This window comes from Podarcis filfolensis (assembly GCF_964270895.1).
Source record: "Podarcis filfolensis genome assembly, chromosome: 2".
Lineage (NCBI taxonomy): Eukaryota > Metazoa > Chordata > Lepidosauria > Squamata > Lacertidae > Podarcis > Podarcis filfolensis.
In genome coordinates, this window is record NC_139605.1 from 4964130 (window position 1) to 4982821 (window position 18692).

The 18692-nt window shown below is 41.8% G+C and overlaps 1 protein-coding gene across 3 annotated transcripts in view; it reads left to right on the forward strand.

Annotated features, from left to right (window-relative positions):
* LOC310756502 (vomeronasal type-2 receptor 26-like) overlaps positions 1-18692 on the forward strand; it is an 80714-nt gene that overhangs the window by 3130 nt on the left and 58892 nt on the right. The window contains exons 1-6 of one of the 3 annotated variants that reach the window (XM_083600684.1): positions 3624-4425; positions 5533-5803; positions 6528-7349; positions 8220-8447; positions 10182-10308; positions 11114-12203. In XM_083600684.1, the coding sequence (XP_083456810.1) occupies positions 4166-4425; positions 5533-5803; positions 6528-7349; positions 8220-8447; positions 10182-10308; positions 11114-12024 (2619 nt within the window). In that variant the 5' untranslated portion in view covers positions 3624-4165 and the 3' untranslated portion in view covers positions 12025-12203. Of the gene's footprint in view, positions 1-3623; positions 4426-5532; positions 5804-6527; positions 7350-8219; positions 8448-10181; positions 10309-11113; positions 12204-18692 lie in introns of those variants that run through there. The other 2 variants (XM_083600685.1, XM_083600688.1) reach the window with 2 other exon arrangements.

An 18692-nucleotide genomic window follows, 5' to 3' on the forward strand; every position in this document is an offset into this window, starting at 1 on the left:
CCTCAACCCCGAACATACCCTTATTGTGTGAAGTCAGATGGTCTAGGCATGTGAGAGGGAAATATCTGTTTATGCCTGGGGAAAACACATGAAAGACCCTTGAGGAGACCCACTTGAGGGAGCCAGTGTGGTGTGGTGGTTAAGAGCGGTAGTCTCGTAATCTGGGGAACTGGGTTTGCGTCTCCGCTCCTCCACATGCAGCTGCTGGGTGACCTTGGGCTAGTCACACTTCTTTGAAGTCTCTCAGCCCCACTCACCTCACAGAGTGTTTGTTGTGGGGGAGGAAGGGAAAGGAGAATGTTAGCCGCTTTGAGACTCCTTAGGGTAGTGATAAAGCGGGATATCAAATCCAAACTCCTCCTCCTCCTCCTCCTCTTCTTCTTCTTCTTCTTCTTCTTCTTCTTCTTCTTCTTCTTCTTCTTCACTGGATCAGATCACAGGCCCATTCAGTTCAGCTTCCTGCTGTCACAGTGGCCAACCAGATGCCTGTGGGAAGGCCACAAGCAAAACCTGGGCGCAAGAGCAGTCCTTCAGAGTTGGGGTTCCCACAAACTGGTATTGAGAGAGCTACTGCCTCTAGTAGTGGAGATTTGAAATCTTAGTAGCCAATGGTAGCCTTGCGCTCCGTGAATTTGTGCAATCCTTTTTTTAAAAAAGCTTTGCAAGTTGGTGGCCACCCCTGCCTCATGTGGGAGCAAATCCCATAGCATGACTATTTTCATCAGAGAAAAGTTAGAGGGTATGGAGTTATGTGACCCCTGAGCCAAGTGGGTACAACCTTTATAAGACACTTGAAGGCAGCCCTGTATAGGGAAGTTTTTTTAATGTTTCATGTTCTATTATGGTTTTATATATGCTGGAAGCCACCCAGAGTGGCTAGGGCAACCCAGTCAGATGGGGGGGGGGATATAAATAATAAAATTATAATGGAATAGGGTGTCCCTATTTTCACCAGAGAAATATTGGAAGGTATGGTACTTTCTTGTGACTGTCCTAAATTATGCAACATCCAGCTTCATTTTATGCCTTGGACCTGGGAGACCAAGGTTCAAATCCCTGCTCACTTATTAGGCTCATTGAGTGACCTTGGGCAAGTCTCTCGGCCTAACCTACCTCAGAGGTTTGTTGTAAGGATAATATAATTCAGTTTCTAAAACACTATCATCTCCTGCCTTACTAGCCTTTATCCATCATGGCTTCTCTACTGATGGTTGAACTTTGCTGAACTTCTCTGGTTTCATCAGACCTAGCAGGACCCAGATTGGCAGTCCCATCTGTGAGTTCTCACAAAGCTGTTTTTCTCTGGGTACAAGTCTGCCCCTGCCCCTCGAGGAGGTTGCAGAGGAGGTGGACCTTCTCAACCTTCTCATTATCAAAATCATGCTGATTTTTTTCTCTAGTCCAGGGATTTCCCCAAAGGTGGCCTTTGAGTCATAGACATCAGACTCAAAGACAGGATGAGTTAAAAGTCTTGTAATAAGCCTGAAAGAAGAACTGGGACATAAATACCTCCAATACTACTGAGAACCTGGTCTCAGACATTGGGGGCAGAGGACTAATTTTTGTAGGAGTCTTCATTTTGTTACTTTTTTCCTGAAGCTACTGTAGGAGTCCAGCTATGCTACTAATGTCACTGCTATCACAATACGGTAAGACTCTGGCAGGCGTAGCCAGGGTGATATTGCTGCTACTACGTCTGCTGCTAAGGTTCCATGGAACTAGTGGGATGCTGAAAGCAAAATGCCCCTTGAATCTGAAAAAGGAAAACGATCCACTAAATTATTACTGACCAGGAGACCACCTCATTAGTGGGGTCATCAGTCCACAAGCTGCAGCAGATGTTCCATACGACTTTTCCCAAACCCCCCCCCCCAAGAAACACAATCCTGCAGTAAGTGACTTTATGCTACCCAACCTGCATTCCAAATAATTTCTATTTATCAGGGACATCCCCTAATTTCTGGTCATCCCTGAGAAAACCTTCTCCCTCCTTTCTTCCCCTATTGCCATTGAAGGAGACATTGCCATATTTAAAGTTGTGCAGGAGGGTTCCCCCACTGAGGGTGCCAAGCCGAGGGGGCATAAAATAACACCAGCAATTCTGAATCCTGTATTTATACAGTTATCGACTGAAAAGTTTAAATGTAAAAACTGTACCAAAAGGTATTATTGTGGAAATAAGGAATCTTGGGGACGGGGCAAATTTTATCCTTGCTCAGGGTGCCTTAGTACCAAATTCAAGCCCCAGAGGAATATTGGGTGATCTGGAGTCAGCATCCAAGAGCATACTAGCCCCTTGGTATCCTGCAAACAGGGAGGTTAATTCTGAGCACTTTCCTTATTTTGAGCCTAAGTTTAATTAGTACAAAGGCAGCATCTAGATCACATGTCCTAATCCAAGGTAGATTCATTCTGAACAGCTCAATATGATGATGATGATGATGATGATGATATACTAGGGGACAAACCAGTTTTTTAAACATAAAAGGTAAAGGGACCCCTGACCGCAAGGTCCAGTCGTGACCGACTCTGGGGCTGCACGCTCATCTCGCTCTATAGGCCAAGGGAGCCGGCGTTTGTCTGCAGACAGCTTCCGGGTCATGTGTGCAGCATGACTAAGCCGCTTCTGGCGAGCCAGAGCAGCACATGGAAACGCCGTTTTACCTTCCCGCCGGAGCGGTACCTATTTATGTACTTGCACTTTGATGTGCTTTCGAACTGCTAGGTTGGCAGGAGCAGGGACCGAACAACGGGAGCTCACCCCGTCGCGGGGATTCGAACCGCCAACCTTCTGATTGGCAAGCCCTAGGCTCTGTGGTTTAACCCACAGCGCCACCAGCGTCCCTTTTTAAACATAGTTTTATGCAAAAAGGGGTTTTCCCTCCTGGTCTACAGTTAAATGCCATTGCACAGCTTCCCCTACTTATTCCCAGCAGAACTGCCTAACCTAAATGCTCCAAGTGCTGTTGAATGTTTTTGGATTACCGTACTTTGGGAAGCCTTCTCTGTATACATTTCAGTTTCGACTCCCTTCCCTCTCTTTCTGCTGTTCCTTACATTTATTTTCATCCTTTCCTACATACTCTAGATTGCCCTAACTTATTCGTTTAATCGTCTATTCTCAAATATAAATTTAAAACTGCAGGTTTTTACAATAATCCTGCCAATGTCTTGATGTGTTTACAGTATGTATTAGATCTAAGACTCCTCTACTGCAGCTACCTGCTCTCACAGTTGCCAACCAGATGCCCCAATGGGAAGCCACAAACAGGACCCAAGCACAACAGCAGGCTCTCCACTTGGATTTTGCTGCAATGGGTATTCAGAGGCAACCTGCCTGTGACAGTGGAGGCACAAACATAGCCATCAAGCTGTAAGCCACTGACAGCCATGTCCTCCATGAACACGACCCATCCTCTTTTCAGGCCATCCAGGTTTGTGGTCATCACTCAGTTCTGAGGAAATGAATTCCACAGGTTAACTCTGCACACTCTGTGGATAAGTACTTCATTTTCTCTGTCCTGGCTAATCCAATTCAGCTTCATTGGATGTCCATGAGTTCTATAGTTATGAAACCAGGTGGTGTAGGGATCAGGGTCTTGGATGAGGGCCTTGGACACAACGATTTAAGTTCTACTCCATCAGAACTTCTAGTATTATTGTTGGGAGGGAGAAAAACATGTTGCTGTCTATATAATCCACACCACTGGAGTTTATAAACTTTCATCATGTCCTGCTTTACTAGACTTTAACAATCATAGCTGTTCTTTAGTTTCTGGGATTTCACTGAAGTTCATGACCCCTCAAATTAAGCAGGGCCCAGACTGATAGCCCCATCTGTGAGTTCTCACAAACATGCTTTGCCCACATTCTTCCTGTGCCCACCGAGAGACACACAGATGGCAGGGAGATGAACCTTCTGAACCTTATAATTATCTAGTCCAGGGATTTCCCCAATAATGGCCTTTGAGTCCAAAAATAAAATAAACACCATAATCACAGGCAGGATGAGGTAACTTATTGTCACAAGCCTGCAAGAACAGCTGGGTCATAAATATCTGAAGCTTGGCCTGAGAGATTTGGGGCAGGCAGGGGTCCTTTCTGTGGCAGGTTTCCTTTTTGTATCTTTCCTTAAAGCTACTGTACGAGTCCGGCTGCACTCCTAATGTCACTGCTATCACAAGAGTGTACGACTCTTGCAGGCATGGCCAGAATGATAATACTGCTGCTGCTATTTCTGCTGCTAATGCCCCATGGAGTCAGTGGGATACTGAAAGCAAAATGTCCATTAAATATGAAAAAGGAACATGATCCACTGAATTATTACAGGCCAGGAGACCACCTCATTGGTGGGGTCATATATCAAGGTGGTGTTGTAATTTACAAACCAGACTTTTCCCAGCGCCCCGTAAACCATGTTATGAGGTAAGTGACTGTATGTTACCCACCCTACATTCACAAACGCTGCTATTAGCACTTAATTTCTGGCCATCCCTAATAAACCCTTCTCCCTCCTTTGCCCATCTCTTGATTTTGAAAGAATCTCAGTGCCCACTAGCCTCTTGGTACCCTGCAAACAGGGAGGCTAATTCTGAACCCTTTGGGGCTTCAGTTTAATTTACAAAGGCAGAGAACAGCCGGTCATCTCTTTTCCTGCTTCTGTTGGCAAACTTCTGCAGTTTGTTCAGGTCCTGTTGAATCAAATTGTTGGCTTGGGTTTGGAATGAATCAGGCAACGTTGGGTTTTTGGGTGACCCTGTGACCCCCATATTAAGTGACAATTGCTCCCTTTGTGGGGTGCTGCAAAATGCTGAGTTCTCTCTGCAAAACATTTGGCAAACTTTAGTGCAGGTTGAAGTGAATCAGACTAAATTTGATTTTGGGGTGTTAACTACAAACCTCAGTTCCAGACTCGCAAAGAACTAAGCTTTCTCTGCTTTCTCTCTAATAGCTAGGTAAGTGGTCAGGGGAAATTGCTGGAACAGATGCTTTTCATCATGAACTCCTGAATCTTGACCTTGTTCTCAGCTGTGATTTAATATTGCTACTCTTGGAAAAGAGCAAACACATTTCCTTCTTCTGAGCTTCTAGTTCATGCATTGGATACGTGAAACCACACAAGGGCACTGCTTGTCTATCAACCTAGCCAGCACTTGTTTAAAGCCACTATGTCAGTGATAACTCTGCCTATCAAACCTCAGAGATTTTGTTTTATGTCCTCTCCAGACAATATGTCTGCTATTTCTTTCTTTCGTTCCTTCTCATCCTGTACATAGTTCCTGTCAAGTCTCTGAGCTCCAGAAACTGTAAGTTATCATTCCAATCAAATTCACCCAAGCTGCAAGCTCTCCTAAAAATTATTTATTTCCTTGTTGGAGCGCATGGACAAGATTGTACTCCTTAAAAGCCCATTAGATATAAGACTAGTAGATTCTTCTTAGGTTCTTATAGAACAATGAGTATGACATGTTGTCTTCATTAAATGGAAAGTGGACTTCTGAAACAATTATTTGTTTATTCATTTATTTGCAGTTCAACATCAACGAACCCCTCTCCCACTCTGTCCCCCTTATTTGCCATTCAGGAGATCAACCAGAATCCTAAGCTTTTACCCAATGTCACCCTGGGCTACAGCATCTATGAGGCCGCTTTTGATGTCACAACAGCGGCTGATGCCATGCTAGACAGCATTCCAAGCTACAGCTGTGGAGGACAGAATAATGTGTTAGCTGCTTTTGAAGAAACAGCTACTGAAATCTCCAGCCATATTTCAAGAATGTTGAGCATCTACAAAATGCCCCAGGTAGGACTTTGTTTCGTTCCTCATTTCTATATCTCCACCAGTGTTGAGAAACCCCTTCACCCCTCCAGAGGTTTCTGAACTACCAAGCCATCCATTGCTGGCCATCTGCCGTGCTTGTGGGGACTGATGGGAGTTGTAGTTCAACAACAACCTAAGGGCCAAATTTTCCACATCCCTACTCTCCAGGGAACATAAAACAGAAGTACCCAAAAAGAGAGACCATAGAAAGAATATCACATTTTAAGAAAGTGGGAACTGATTTGGAAAGCCCTGGGTCTCTTTCTCTCACCCTCACCAGACTGGCGTAGGAAGAATTAGTATCATATTTCAACATAGTCCCTCGCTCCCCAGGAGTAGTTCTTTCTCAGGCAGACCTGTGGCTGTCTAGAAGCTAATTTAAGGTTAAGGGGCCTGCACTCCTGCAGACTGTGTCACTACCTAGCTTCTACTTCTGCCTCTCATTCTTTGAAGTGGCCCATTGTGATTCTTAGAAGAGGTTGGAATGCCATGACCCCTGAATGCCCTCAGTATTCATTGGAGCCACTTCCTTCTCTGTGAGCTCCAGATTCTCCACTGGAGGCATGAAATGCTTCCCAGAAGCAACTGGTTAGTCACTGTGAAAACAGGATGCTGGATTAGATGTCACATGATCATTGGCCTGATCATGTGACAGGGCCTTTCTTTTTTATTCCTGAAAACAAGACACAAATCCTTTTCTTTCTAGATCAGTCTGGGCTCTACTGCTTATGATCTTAAGGGGAAAAAACAGTTTCCTTTTATCTTCTGGATGGCCCCAAAACAAGAAACCCAGTACATGGGGATTGTCAAGTTGCTGCTCCACTTCGGGTGGACATGGGTCGGTCTCTTTGTTCCAGACAATGACAATGGAGAAAGGTTCCTGAGTGCTTTCACACCTCTGATGATCCATAGTGGGATCTGTGCTGCTTTCTTGGAAAAAATGCCTTTTTTCATTATGGAGATGTCATCCTTACATTGTAGACCATCTGTCCTGAGGCAAGTCAAGGTGTTCATTTACTATGGAGACTCTGAATATGGAGTTTATGTGATCATCTACTTACAAAACAGTCATGAATTGAGGAAATCTCAGGGGATAGTCTGGATCACAACAGATGTTATTGACATTGATGTGATGTTGTTTGGTGATGTGGCTTCCTTCCAGCCTGCCCAAGGTTCTTTGTCCTTGGTAATGAATACCAAAAAAAGGACAGAACATGGCTACTATCCTCGCCTTTCATCTGAAGCTGCAACTGCAGCTGCACAGTTTTGGTCAAGAGCATTCAATTGTTCATGTTCAAACAAAGTGCAGTCCGTGGAGGGTTGGACAAGGTGCACAGAAAAGGAACAACTGGAAACTTTGCCCCAGGAAGAGATTGAGGGAATCTGGTCTCAAGACCGCTACAACATTTACTACGGTATCCAACTTGTGGCTCAGGCTTTAAATGCTGCATATTCATCCAGATCCAAATGGAGGTTAATGGCGGGTGGAGGAGACAGATTGGAACATCAAAGGCTGAAGCCATGGCAGGTCTGTCCTCACCCCTTTTTGCCATCTGTTTTCCATCATTGGAATCCGTTACGGAGTCTATACCTTTTGTAGTTTATCACATTGTGATTGTATGCCCTGTCTTTAATTGGACATCCTGAGAATTTTTTGTTTTTGTTCATCTTTTTTGTGGCTCTACAATAGTTTGAAACTAATTAATAAACAAAAGCATTGGGAAATATTCATTCACAAAATAGGGCATGATAAATTGCTAAGGAGTGTCACATTGATTATTTAATATATTTATTTCATAAGATATATATATCGCTTGACTGCTCAAAAAACCTCAAAACAGTTTACAAAAATGTTAAACAATAAAATTCTAATAAATAAATTTAAAACCCTAATTTGAACCCTATTTCTGAAACACATACAAAGTTGAAATCACAATAGAATCACAATAGAATAGATTATAACAAATTAAAAAGCATGTAACCTTTCTAGAGTTCCAAAGTGCTTTCCTGGCCATGTCCTTAATATATATTTATTTGACTCTTATCCCAAGAGGATTTAAAACCTGATAAAGGACCTGTTATAATGACCCAAAAGTCACCAAATAAAGCAGATACAAGGTCTCTGCCTCTATCTCCCTGATTTAGGATAGATCACTCAAAAGTGGTAAGCGGTCTGGAACCTTTCTCAATTATCAAAGGAAAACAAGATTACATCCCACAAAATATCCAACTTCATGAATGAATTTGATAAATCAAATGCCCAGGAAACATCTTGCAATTGTTATGCAATTATATAGTATACTGTCATCTGCAATGGAGTTTGCACCCAAGCCTGTAGTTCCCACACGCAACTCTCATATGATGTTTTCTAAATGCTGGTGTTTCTCTGCCATTCTAGCTTCACGCTTCCTTAAAAGAAATACAGCTTTCCAATTCATCCATAGGAGGGATGTATTTTGATAAGAATGGGGAGCTGACTGCCAACTTTGATATCATGAACTGGGTCGTGTTTCACAATAGATCTCACAGCAGAATGAAAGTTGGGAGCATCGAGGGACAGACATCCTTCGATGTAAAGTTCACCATTAATTCAGAAGCCATTGTGTGGCCTGGGAACTTCAGCAAGGTCATTGCATTGATTGATTGATTGATTGATTGATTGATTGCATTAATATTGTGTCAGGACTCTGGGGGAATGCCTTTGCAGTTGTGAGTAGCAGCTTCAAGAAGACACAGGGAGGACTCAGGACGCAGTGGATTAATTAGTAAAAGTTTACTGAGGCAGAATGACAGTTCAGTACCAGATCCCTGGAAGGGCACTCTCTTAATAATCCAGTTGCAGTAAAATACAACAGTAAAAAACTTAAAACGAACAACATACTCTGAGAAAATTCAGAATGAGGGAGTGAAGGAACATCAGAGAGAGGGAAAGTAAGAATAATATTCGACCCCATCTCATTTATAGGCAGGCTGGAGGGGGTTGACATGGAAGCAAAACGAGCTCATTCCAGCTGCATGTCTGTTTCCATGGAAACCTTGGAAAATTCCTGATACACTAGAAGATTCTGGAATACTTCTGTTAGATTCTATAAGCTTCTATGGCTTCTGTACTTCAGAAATGCCATTATACCTGACATGTCCCACCTTTATGGAGCTCAAAACGCTATGTATGGTTTGCTGCCTCTTATTTTTCTCCCCTCAACAACCCTGTGAACGCTCCAAGGTCACTCAGGAAGCTTCATGGCTGAGTGGGAAATTGAACCTTGGTCTCCCGGGTAACCACTGCACCACACTGGCTGCAGTTCCCTTGTGGTGACATCTGCTAAGTTCGGATAATTTGCCAGTAGGTGCCCATTTCAGATTAACCCTAAGATGGCCCTTCCCAGGGCCCTTCACTGCTGTTTTCCTTGCCCTCTCTGTTTTGCATAGCAATTCAGTTGGAGAGGGGCAAAGAGAGGAGAGGCTGTCTTTACACTTTTCCTTGTTCATCCACTCAGAGGGGGAGATGAAAATGCATCAGTGGGCCCAAAGTTGACAGGGGGGGCCGTAGCTGCCATGTGGGCTTTAACAGCTGCCCAATAACGCAAACTACTTATAAAAACACAAAAATACATGTCATAGTAACAAACAGGAGCAATAAACCCCAAACAAATTTTAAAAGGCAATAGAGAGTTTAATTAGTTAACCTTTTACCTTAAACAATGTACAGTGGTACCTCGGGTTAAGTACTCATTTCGTTCCGGAGGTCCGTTCTTAACCTGAAACTGTTCTTAACCTGAAGCACCACTTTAGCTAATGGGTGGTTCTTAACCTGAAGCACCACTTTAGCTGCCGCCGTGCCGCCGGAGCCCAATTTCTGTTCTTATCCTGAAGCAAAGTTCTTAACCTGAAGCACTATTTCTGGGTTAGCGGAGTGTGTAACCTGAAGCGTATGTAACCTGAAGCGTATGTAACCCAAGGTACCACTGTATAATAAATCCCATTGTGCTTTTTAAATATGAAACTTTACATCAAAACAAAATGTCTCCACAGTCCAAACAAAATTTGGAAGGGTCTCATTCCCATTTTAAGCTTCCTCAAATCTCATATGCAGTTAGAAAGGCCATAGTTTGTTGAATCCTTTCTGTTTAACAATATTTGTATTCAGCAATTACAAATGAAACTTTCTGTCAGAAAGAAGAGGGATTTTCCACAGTTCTACAAAATTTGGGAGGGTCTGGTTCCCATTTTACAGCTTTCTAATCTGGCCTCAGTATTTTAAAAATGATTTTTATTTGAGCTTTGTTTTTAGTCAGGGCCTTCAGATGATGTCTGTAATTTATGCTGGTCTCCTTTTGCTGCTCTTTTTCCATGTTTTTAGGTTGTGCCTCATTCAAGATGCACCGAAATCTGTCGCCCTGGATACGCCAGAGTAGCTAAAGAAGGAGAGCCCATTTGCTGCTATGATTGTGCTCCTTGTGCGGAAGGGACCATCTCCATTCAGAAAGGTGGGTGACTCTAGAGGAAAGGGAGAGACTTGCTTAATCAGGCCAAAGGCCCATCTAGTCTAACACCCTTTCACAATGTTGAACCAGATGCCTATGAAAAGTCCACGTGCAAGACCTTAGCACAATAGCCGTCAGTGGAAGGGGACAAATATTGAAGCCTACAGAAGTTGGGCACCACCCCACTCTCTGCCAAGCGGTAGCAAGATTCTAGGGGGTTCCCGGGGCTCGCCCAGGGTTTGTGCTCCTTTTGGGAAATGAATACTCAGGGGAGACTGTCGTAGCTGTAAGAAATATGATTTATTCACATAGTTACACCTTCAGTCTGCATGGGTGTAGTCCAGATCTTAGCACATGTTCAAGAGGGACTTGTTTCCCATAGCAGTGCAGCACTTGAGTGCAAGAAATCTCTCCTAACCATTCTTCAGCCAGTCTAGCCAAAATGGGTCCCTTCTTCTTCTCTGCCTTATTCTTCCCAGCACACCTTGGTAAAGACTCTCTTTTCCTGACACCTCAAATGCACACCCCATCACCATGGCAACCTCTGTCTTCCCAGGCCCAAGAATTCCTTGCAGATGGGCCTTCAACAGCTTTTATCATGTTAGTACCTCTATCCCAGATAAGGTCCTGGCTTAGAAGGAAGCTTAGGCTGTATTTTTCCACTGGCTTACATTCTTCAATACTCCAAATAATCAAAATCCTATCATTTATTAATCTCTTATTATTGTTTCCCAATGTATTAGAAAACAGACAGTTATGGATGTAAGAATTTTGTTAGTGATACTCAAGTCCTTCTTCTTCTCTTCAGATGCAAAGCATTGCACCAAATGCCCAGAAGAACAGCATGCAAATCAAGCAAGAGACAAATGTGTCCCCAAGATTATAACATTTCTCACTTATGAAGAACCCTTGGGGATTGTCCTGGTGTCCTTTGCTCTCTTCTTCTCCTTAACCACTGGTGTTCTCCTAGGAATCTTCATTAAATACATGGAAACTCCCATAGTCAAAGCTAACAATCGAGACTTATCCTATATCCTCCTTATCTCCCTCCTGCTTTCCTTTTGGTCCTCCTTCCTGTTCATCGGCCGGCCAAGCAAAGTGACCTGCCTTCTCCGACAAACAGCCTTTAGCATCATCTTCTCAGTTGCTGTCTCTTCTGTTTTGGCAAAAACCATCACTGTGGTGCTGGCCTTCTTGGCCACAAAGCCAGGGAACAGGGTGAGGAGATGGCTGGGGAAGAGTCTGGCCAACTCCATTGTCCTTTCCGGTTCCAGTATGCAGGTTGTCATCTGCACCATCTGGCTAGGAATCTTTCCACCATTCCCAGACTCCGACATGCAGTCCCAAGCTAGAAAGATCATCCTTCTATGCAATGAAGGATCTGTTGCCATGTTCTACACTGTCCTTGGCTACATGGGCTTCCTGGCGGCTATCTGCTTAACGGTGGCTTTCCTAGCCAGGAAGCTGCCTGGAGCCTTCAATGAAGCCAAGCTGATCACCTTCAGCATGCTGGTCTTCTGCAGTGTTTGGGTGTCCTTTGTGCTCACCTACCTGAGCACCAAAGGGAAGTACATGGTAGCTGTTCAGGTCTTCTCTATTTTGGCCTCCAGTGCTGGGCTTCTGGGCTGCATCTTCCTACCGAAGTGCTACATTATCATACTCAGGCCTGATCTGAACACAAAGGCACATCTATCTACAAAAAGTGACAGTGGTGTCTGATTTTTAGCTTCTTTGAAGATTCTTAATTTCACATGAAATATGTTATTAAGGTGGACTCTACCCTGGTTTGTGTCAGGACAATTGGAAACACAATTATATTATGAGTTGTCCTGCTTCTGCTTGCTACGGTATTGGATAATGTTGGAAAATTACAGACTTATTGGATCTGGAAGGACATGATAATACAAAAAATTAGTTGAAAGGAAAACCCCTTGTTGGCTCTCACCCTTAGAAGCTGTTTCTGATTTGTTAATGGAGACAGAAAACCAGTTAAAATAGAAAAAAAAATTGAGGAGGTGAAAGAATTGATGGCAGATTGGTTAGAATACTACCAGATAAGTGATATGTTTAAGATAGATAAAAGAAAAGGTTTTGACACAAGATCAAAGTCTGAGGTAGAGTTGCTAGATAATAATGTGAAAATATTATAAAAAATGTTCAAGCTATTGTTGGAATGGCATACAATGGATGAAGAAGTAAAATCTGTAATGATCCAATGAACAAAATATTTTGGGTATAATATCCAAATGAAAGCCTGGGAAAAATTGTGAAAAGAGGACATAAAATTTACTGCATCCTGCTCATTGAATTTTTATTTTTTTTAATGATGTATCGTTGGTATCTAACACCAGTTAAAATTGTATGTATAAAACCTGCTCAAAAGTGCACTGGAAGTGTAAAGAAAGCAAAGGTACGTTTTACCATATATGGTGGATGTGTAGTAAGGTAAAGACTTTCTGGGAAATGTCATATAATGAATTAAAGAAAATATGTAAAAATACATTTGTTAAAAAGCCAGAAGCCTTTCTGTTAGGTATAATTAGTGAGGAGATACCTAGAGAAGATAAACATTTATGTATGCAACAACAGCAGCAAGAACTTTATTAGCCCAGAACTGGAAACAATAAACAATACCATCGAAGAAAGATTGGCAGGTGAAACTGATGCACTATGCAGAGATGGCAAAGTTAACAGGAAAGATCTGAAACCAAGAAGATCAAATATTCGAGAAAGACTGGAAAATTTTTGTGGGATTTAAAGGACCACTGTAAGCACTTAAAAGCACTGATAGGAATGAAAAAAAGCTAGTTATGTTGGAAAATCAGTTTATGTGCATTAAGAAGGAAGGAAAAATAGTTGGCCAATTTAGAAAGATGGAATTGATGTTCGTTTTAAAATAAGAACCCATGGAGGGAGGGAGGGAAATTGACAAGTTTTAAGGAACTGGGTTGGATGATGTATGAAATGTAAAAATATGTTAAATCTGAAAAAACAATAAAAATATTATATATATAAAAAGAAGGAAACACTATTAAGTCATAGAATCATAGATGACCTAAGAGTGTTTGTAATTGTCTTGCCGCAAACATCTCCATCATCTGCACTTCCCAAACAACCGGTTTTAGCAACGAGGTAGTAGAAATAATAAACCTATTAGTTCAGGTTGGAAATTTTCAGAAGTGGTCAATTCACATCTTTCTTTTTTATATTATTTTTTTAATTAGTTTCCTGAATTTTAACAAATCAGTCCAAATTATTTAAATTTAATACACTTTGCCTGCTATTGTTATTAATTCTTTGCAATTGTCCTTCAAATAAGAAGACTTGCAATGTTTATGATTGATACCTTTTTATATTTATTTAAAATGTAAAAATTGAAATGGATGACATGTAAGGAGGAAGAGGTACAAATGTGGTGAAATAGATAGGAATTATGGTAACCACAAGGTAGGAGTGAGGGAAGTCAACCAGCTCATATGAGCAAAAACTTAATGTGAGTAATATAGATGTGTTTATATATAATGAAATGGAAACTTAATAAAATATTATTTTTAAAAAATTAATACATTTTTTTAAAAATAAAAAAGGTTTCCCGCTCCTTTCACAAACATATGTTGATTGCTTTCTGATGCTGCCACATTCATTCTTCTTCTTTAATCACCTCCTTATTCTTCTGTTAGTCTTAATCCATTTTTGTAGTTAGCCTTCTTGTTTTCTTACAAACAGCAGCATTTTTATTTTCCAAACACATTGAATAGCCATTTTGCATGTTGAGCTTTTCCAGCAGTCTGTTCGCAGACCTAGAGTGGAGAGAGATTACTTGCCATCTTTCTCAGTCCATGCTATTCCTATGGAAACATCCCTTCTGTTGTCCAAGGACGTGCTGAGTTATAAATAACTTCCGAGAAGATGCCTGCTCCGCCATTAAAATTCTGGGGGTTATTTTCCGCAGCTCGCAATTAAAGATCAGAATCACATTTATAAACTCCTGGCAAGTGTAATTAAGAGTCCTTGGCAAATTTATTCTCTTCTCCACTTCTTTCTTCATACAGCTCAAAGAAAATTAATATAAGATCCATTCAACTTCAGTCAAGAGGCGAGGGTATAAAAAACATTGTAAACCCCTTTATTGAGTATAAATCATTGGCTTCTCTCTCTTCCTCTATAACAGATAACATCTAAACATCTAAACATGATTCTTTCATTTTGCGGTGAAGGTCAAAAGAGAAAAAGACCTTTTAGGAGCTTTAGGAGGCCTTTTAGGAGCTTTAGGAGACCTTTCAGAACAAATATTGCCTTGCCCCTCCTTCCATTCTGGCTATTGTAAGTCTCTTCGTGCTAGTTGAAAATCATTAAAATACCTTCATGGCTCAAGCCAAGTCCATTCAGCAGCTGATTAGTTGCAGCCCTTATCATATGCCATTTCAAGAGCGCCCCATAATGTATGCCAATATTCCAAATTGTACCTAAAAGAATGCATCTCTAGACCCAATTTTGTTTCACAAACTTCTTTTTGGAAGTAAAGCTTTTCTTGTTTGATCAAGAAACATATTATGGGAAAGGTCTTGAAACAGATAAAGAAAGAATTATAATTTCTGAAGAAGAGAGAAGTCTAATTTTTTGACAGAGGCCCTTAAAAAGAAAAAACTATCCGCTTTAGATAGGGATGGGGGAGTCTACTTCACCTATAAAGGCAAAAAGGAGATTTGTGGAACCAATGAGGGCACATGGCTTTGTAAGAAGATACAAAAAAGACTTTGGTGAAGTTTTGGGATCTAGGCAGGAAGAAGTGGAAGAGGGAGTGGTGAAGGAAGAAGAGGGCAGACAGTAAAGGGGGGAGTAGAAGGGTAAACAAGATATAACTGAAAATGGATCTTAGAATTCTTTCATGGAATGTAAATGGACTAAACAATAAAACGAAAAGAAATAAAGTACCGGTAGCACATATTTTGATAGGACAGAAATTAGACATTTGCTTGCGGGAGACACATATAAAAGGCAACATAGAAAATCATTAATAAAAATCTGGGGCAAGAATTCATCTCTTCGGATTAAAAAAAGAGGGGTAGTGATGTATGTCAATCCCAAATTAGTCCCCAAATTTTTATTTAAAGATGAAGAAGGTAGAATAGTGGTGACCAAAATGAGTCTAGAGGAGGAACAAATAATTTTAGTAGGAATTTATGCCCCTAATGAAAGAAAAGCAGACTTCTTTAAAACATTGGAAGAGAAACTGTTTGGCATATGTGATAATAGAATAATAGTGATGGGGAATCTCAATGGACTGGTTTCCCTGGATGTAGATAGAACTATAAGGAAATTAGAGAATGGGAAACTTACAGGGAATTACTATATTTTACAGAGGGAGAACCGAAACTGAAATCAATAGAAATGTAAGGAGCCACGTTACAGATTGATAACAATATCATCAATTACACAAAAAGTTTAAAATTGACAGGGGAAATGATTTTTTTCTGACCAAAGCTCACGATTTGAAAAAGAATTTTTATAAAATAAAATGTACAATTTGTTATTAAAGTGGGAAACAAAAGACGAGCTTGTTAAAGCTTCTATTGTAAAGGTAAAGGACTCCTGGACAGTTAAGTCCAGTCAAAGGCAACTCTGGGGTTGTGGCGCACATCTCGCTTTCAGGCCGAGGGAGCCGGCATTTGTCCACATATATCTTTCCGGATCATGTGGCCAGCATAACTAAACCTCTTCTGGTGCAATGGAACACTGTGACAGAAACCAGAGTGCACAGAAAGATGGTTTACCTTCCTGCCACAGCAGTACCTATTTATACTTGCACTGGCATGCTTTTGAACTGCTAGGTTGGCAGGAGCTGGGACAGAGCAACGGGAGCTCACTCCGTCACCAGGATTCGAACCACTGACCTTCTGATCAGCAAGCCCAAGAGGCTCAGTGGTTTAGACCACAGCACCACCCACTTCTATGACACAAGGGGCAATAGATATAGGACATAATATAGATCTGAATCTCTGTGAAAAACTTTGGAAGAGTGATTTGAAGTTCACAGCATTTAATTCTTTGAAGGAGAACTATATGAAAATGATCTACAGATGGTATTTAACTCTGAGTAGACTTGCCAAAATGTATGAGTCTGAATCAAATAAGTCCTGGAGATGCAATGAGGCTGAGAGTACGTTTTATCATATGTGGTGGACTTGTAAAAGGATAAAAGAATATTGAGAAATAATTTATAAGCGACAGAAGGCTGTGCCAAGCAAGAAAGGGACATCACTTCCAGCCACGGCAGCATCACCCTGAAGTGGAGAAGGGGGTCCTTGCTTCTGCAGCGACAGCATACAAACTTAACTAGCAAATAAAAGAAGAACTTAAAGGCTCCTGGCTTTTGTTTCAGGGCCCCTACTTGTGATCGTCCAGAGGCTTCGATGGAGCCAGAAACAGGACAGAGCCACATAACCTGCCCAACCCAGAGACTGGAAAGAAAAGAGCAAACCACTCGGGTCTCGCCAAGCTCCCGTCCCCTCGTCCTAAGGCAGAAATATCTGGCGGCGGCGGAGAGAGAGAGGAAAAGAAGGCATAGCAGTTAAAAGGTTGAAGCTGGCAGCAGAGCAAAACAAGGGAGATCACAAGAAGGCTGTGCCGAGCAGACAAGGGATGCCACTGCCACTCCCCTGCGCTTGGTCCCTCTGCCGCTGCAGCCGCCGCCGCCGTGCTGAACGAGGGAAGGCCATACCGACAAAGCGGAAGTGCACCCCCGAACGGAGTACGTTCACAATCAAAAAAATATATGCAAACCAGAACACGCATTTCCAGGTTTGAAGTGTTCATAATCCAAAAACTGTGTTAACTAGGTTGTTCATAACCTGAGGCACCACTGTATATCTCACATATATATTTAAAACAACAGGTTTTTACAATAATCCTGCCAATGTCTTGATCTGTGTACAGTTTGTATCAGATCTAGGACTCCTCTAGTGCAGCTACATTCTCTAACAGCAGCCAACCAGCTGCCACAGTGGGAAGCCACAAGCAGGATTGCAGGTTTAAAACTGCAAGTTTTTACAATAATCCTGCCAATGTCTTGATCTGTTTACAGTTTGTATCAGATCTAGGACTCCTCTACTGCAGCTACCTTCTTTCACAGCAGCCAGGCAGATGTCCCAGGGTGTTGCATGATGGCCTAGGACACCAAGATTGAAGTTCCACTTGGTACAAACTTCTAGCTTTATTGTTGGGAGGGGGAAAAACTTTTTGCTATCCGTATAATCCATACAGGAGTTTATAAACATCAATCATGTCCTGCCTTGCTCGTCTTTATCAATAATAACTGTTCTATAATTTCCTGAACTTTACTGAAGTTGATGTCCCCTTTGCTCTCGCTCTGCAGCTGCCCGTTGAGTCACACACAGATGCCAGGGAGGTGGACCTTCTTAACCTTATAATTATCAAAATCATGGTGATTTGTTTATCTAGTCAAGAGATTTGCCCAGCAATGGTCTTTGAATCCAAAAATAACATAAACATCGTAATCATAGTCAGGATGAGCTAACATATTGTCATAAACCTGCTGTACAAAAAGAAGTGTGTTATAAATATCTGAAGCGTGGACTGAGAGATTTGGGGCAGGCAGGGATCCTTTCTGTGGGAGTTTTCCGTTTTGTACCTTTGCTTGAAGCTACTGTATGAGTCCAGCTGCGCTCCTAATGTCACTGCTGTCAGAAGAGTGTGTGACTCTTGCAGGCATAGCCAGGGTGGTATTTGTGCTGCTGCTATTTCTGCTGCTTACTCCCCATGCAGTCAGTGCAATGCTGAAAGCAAAATGTCCATTAAATATGGAAGAGGATCACGATCCATTGAATTATTTCAGGCCAGGTGACCACCTTATTGGTGAAGTCATAAATCAAGGACGTGTTCATATTTACCCACCTGACTTTTCCCAGGGCCCCAGAAACCATGTTATGAGGTAAGTGATTTACGTTACCCACCTTGCGTTCGCAATCACTGCTATTTGCCAGACAGCAACTGATTTCTGGCAATCCCTGATAAACCCTCCTTTGCCCATCTATTGACTTAAAAAGAAGGTTTGGGGATTTAAATTCACACTGACCCCTTTGTATTTTGCAAACAGGGAGGTTAATTCTGAACCTCCTTTGGGGGCTTCAGTTTTTGGATTTACAAACCTCAGTTTGATGTATCAATTACTCAGTTTGTGGGTTGATTCCAAATGCAGGATTTTCACTGCAAACGTTTGCAAACTGACTGCAAAATTTAGCACCGGTTTCGAGGGAATCCCAGATTTTAGGGTTCATAGTTACTTAAGCTAAATACTTATAACTTCTGCAGAATTACTAGGCAGCATTCCCAGCTTGAGGAAGCATCCCTGAGCTGTAAAACTCTCA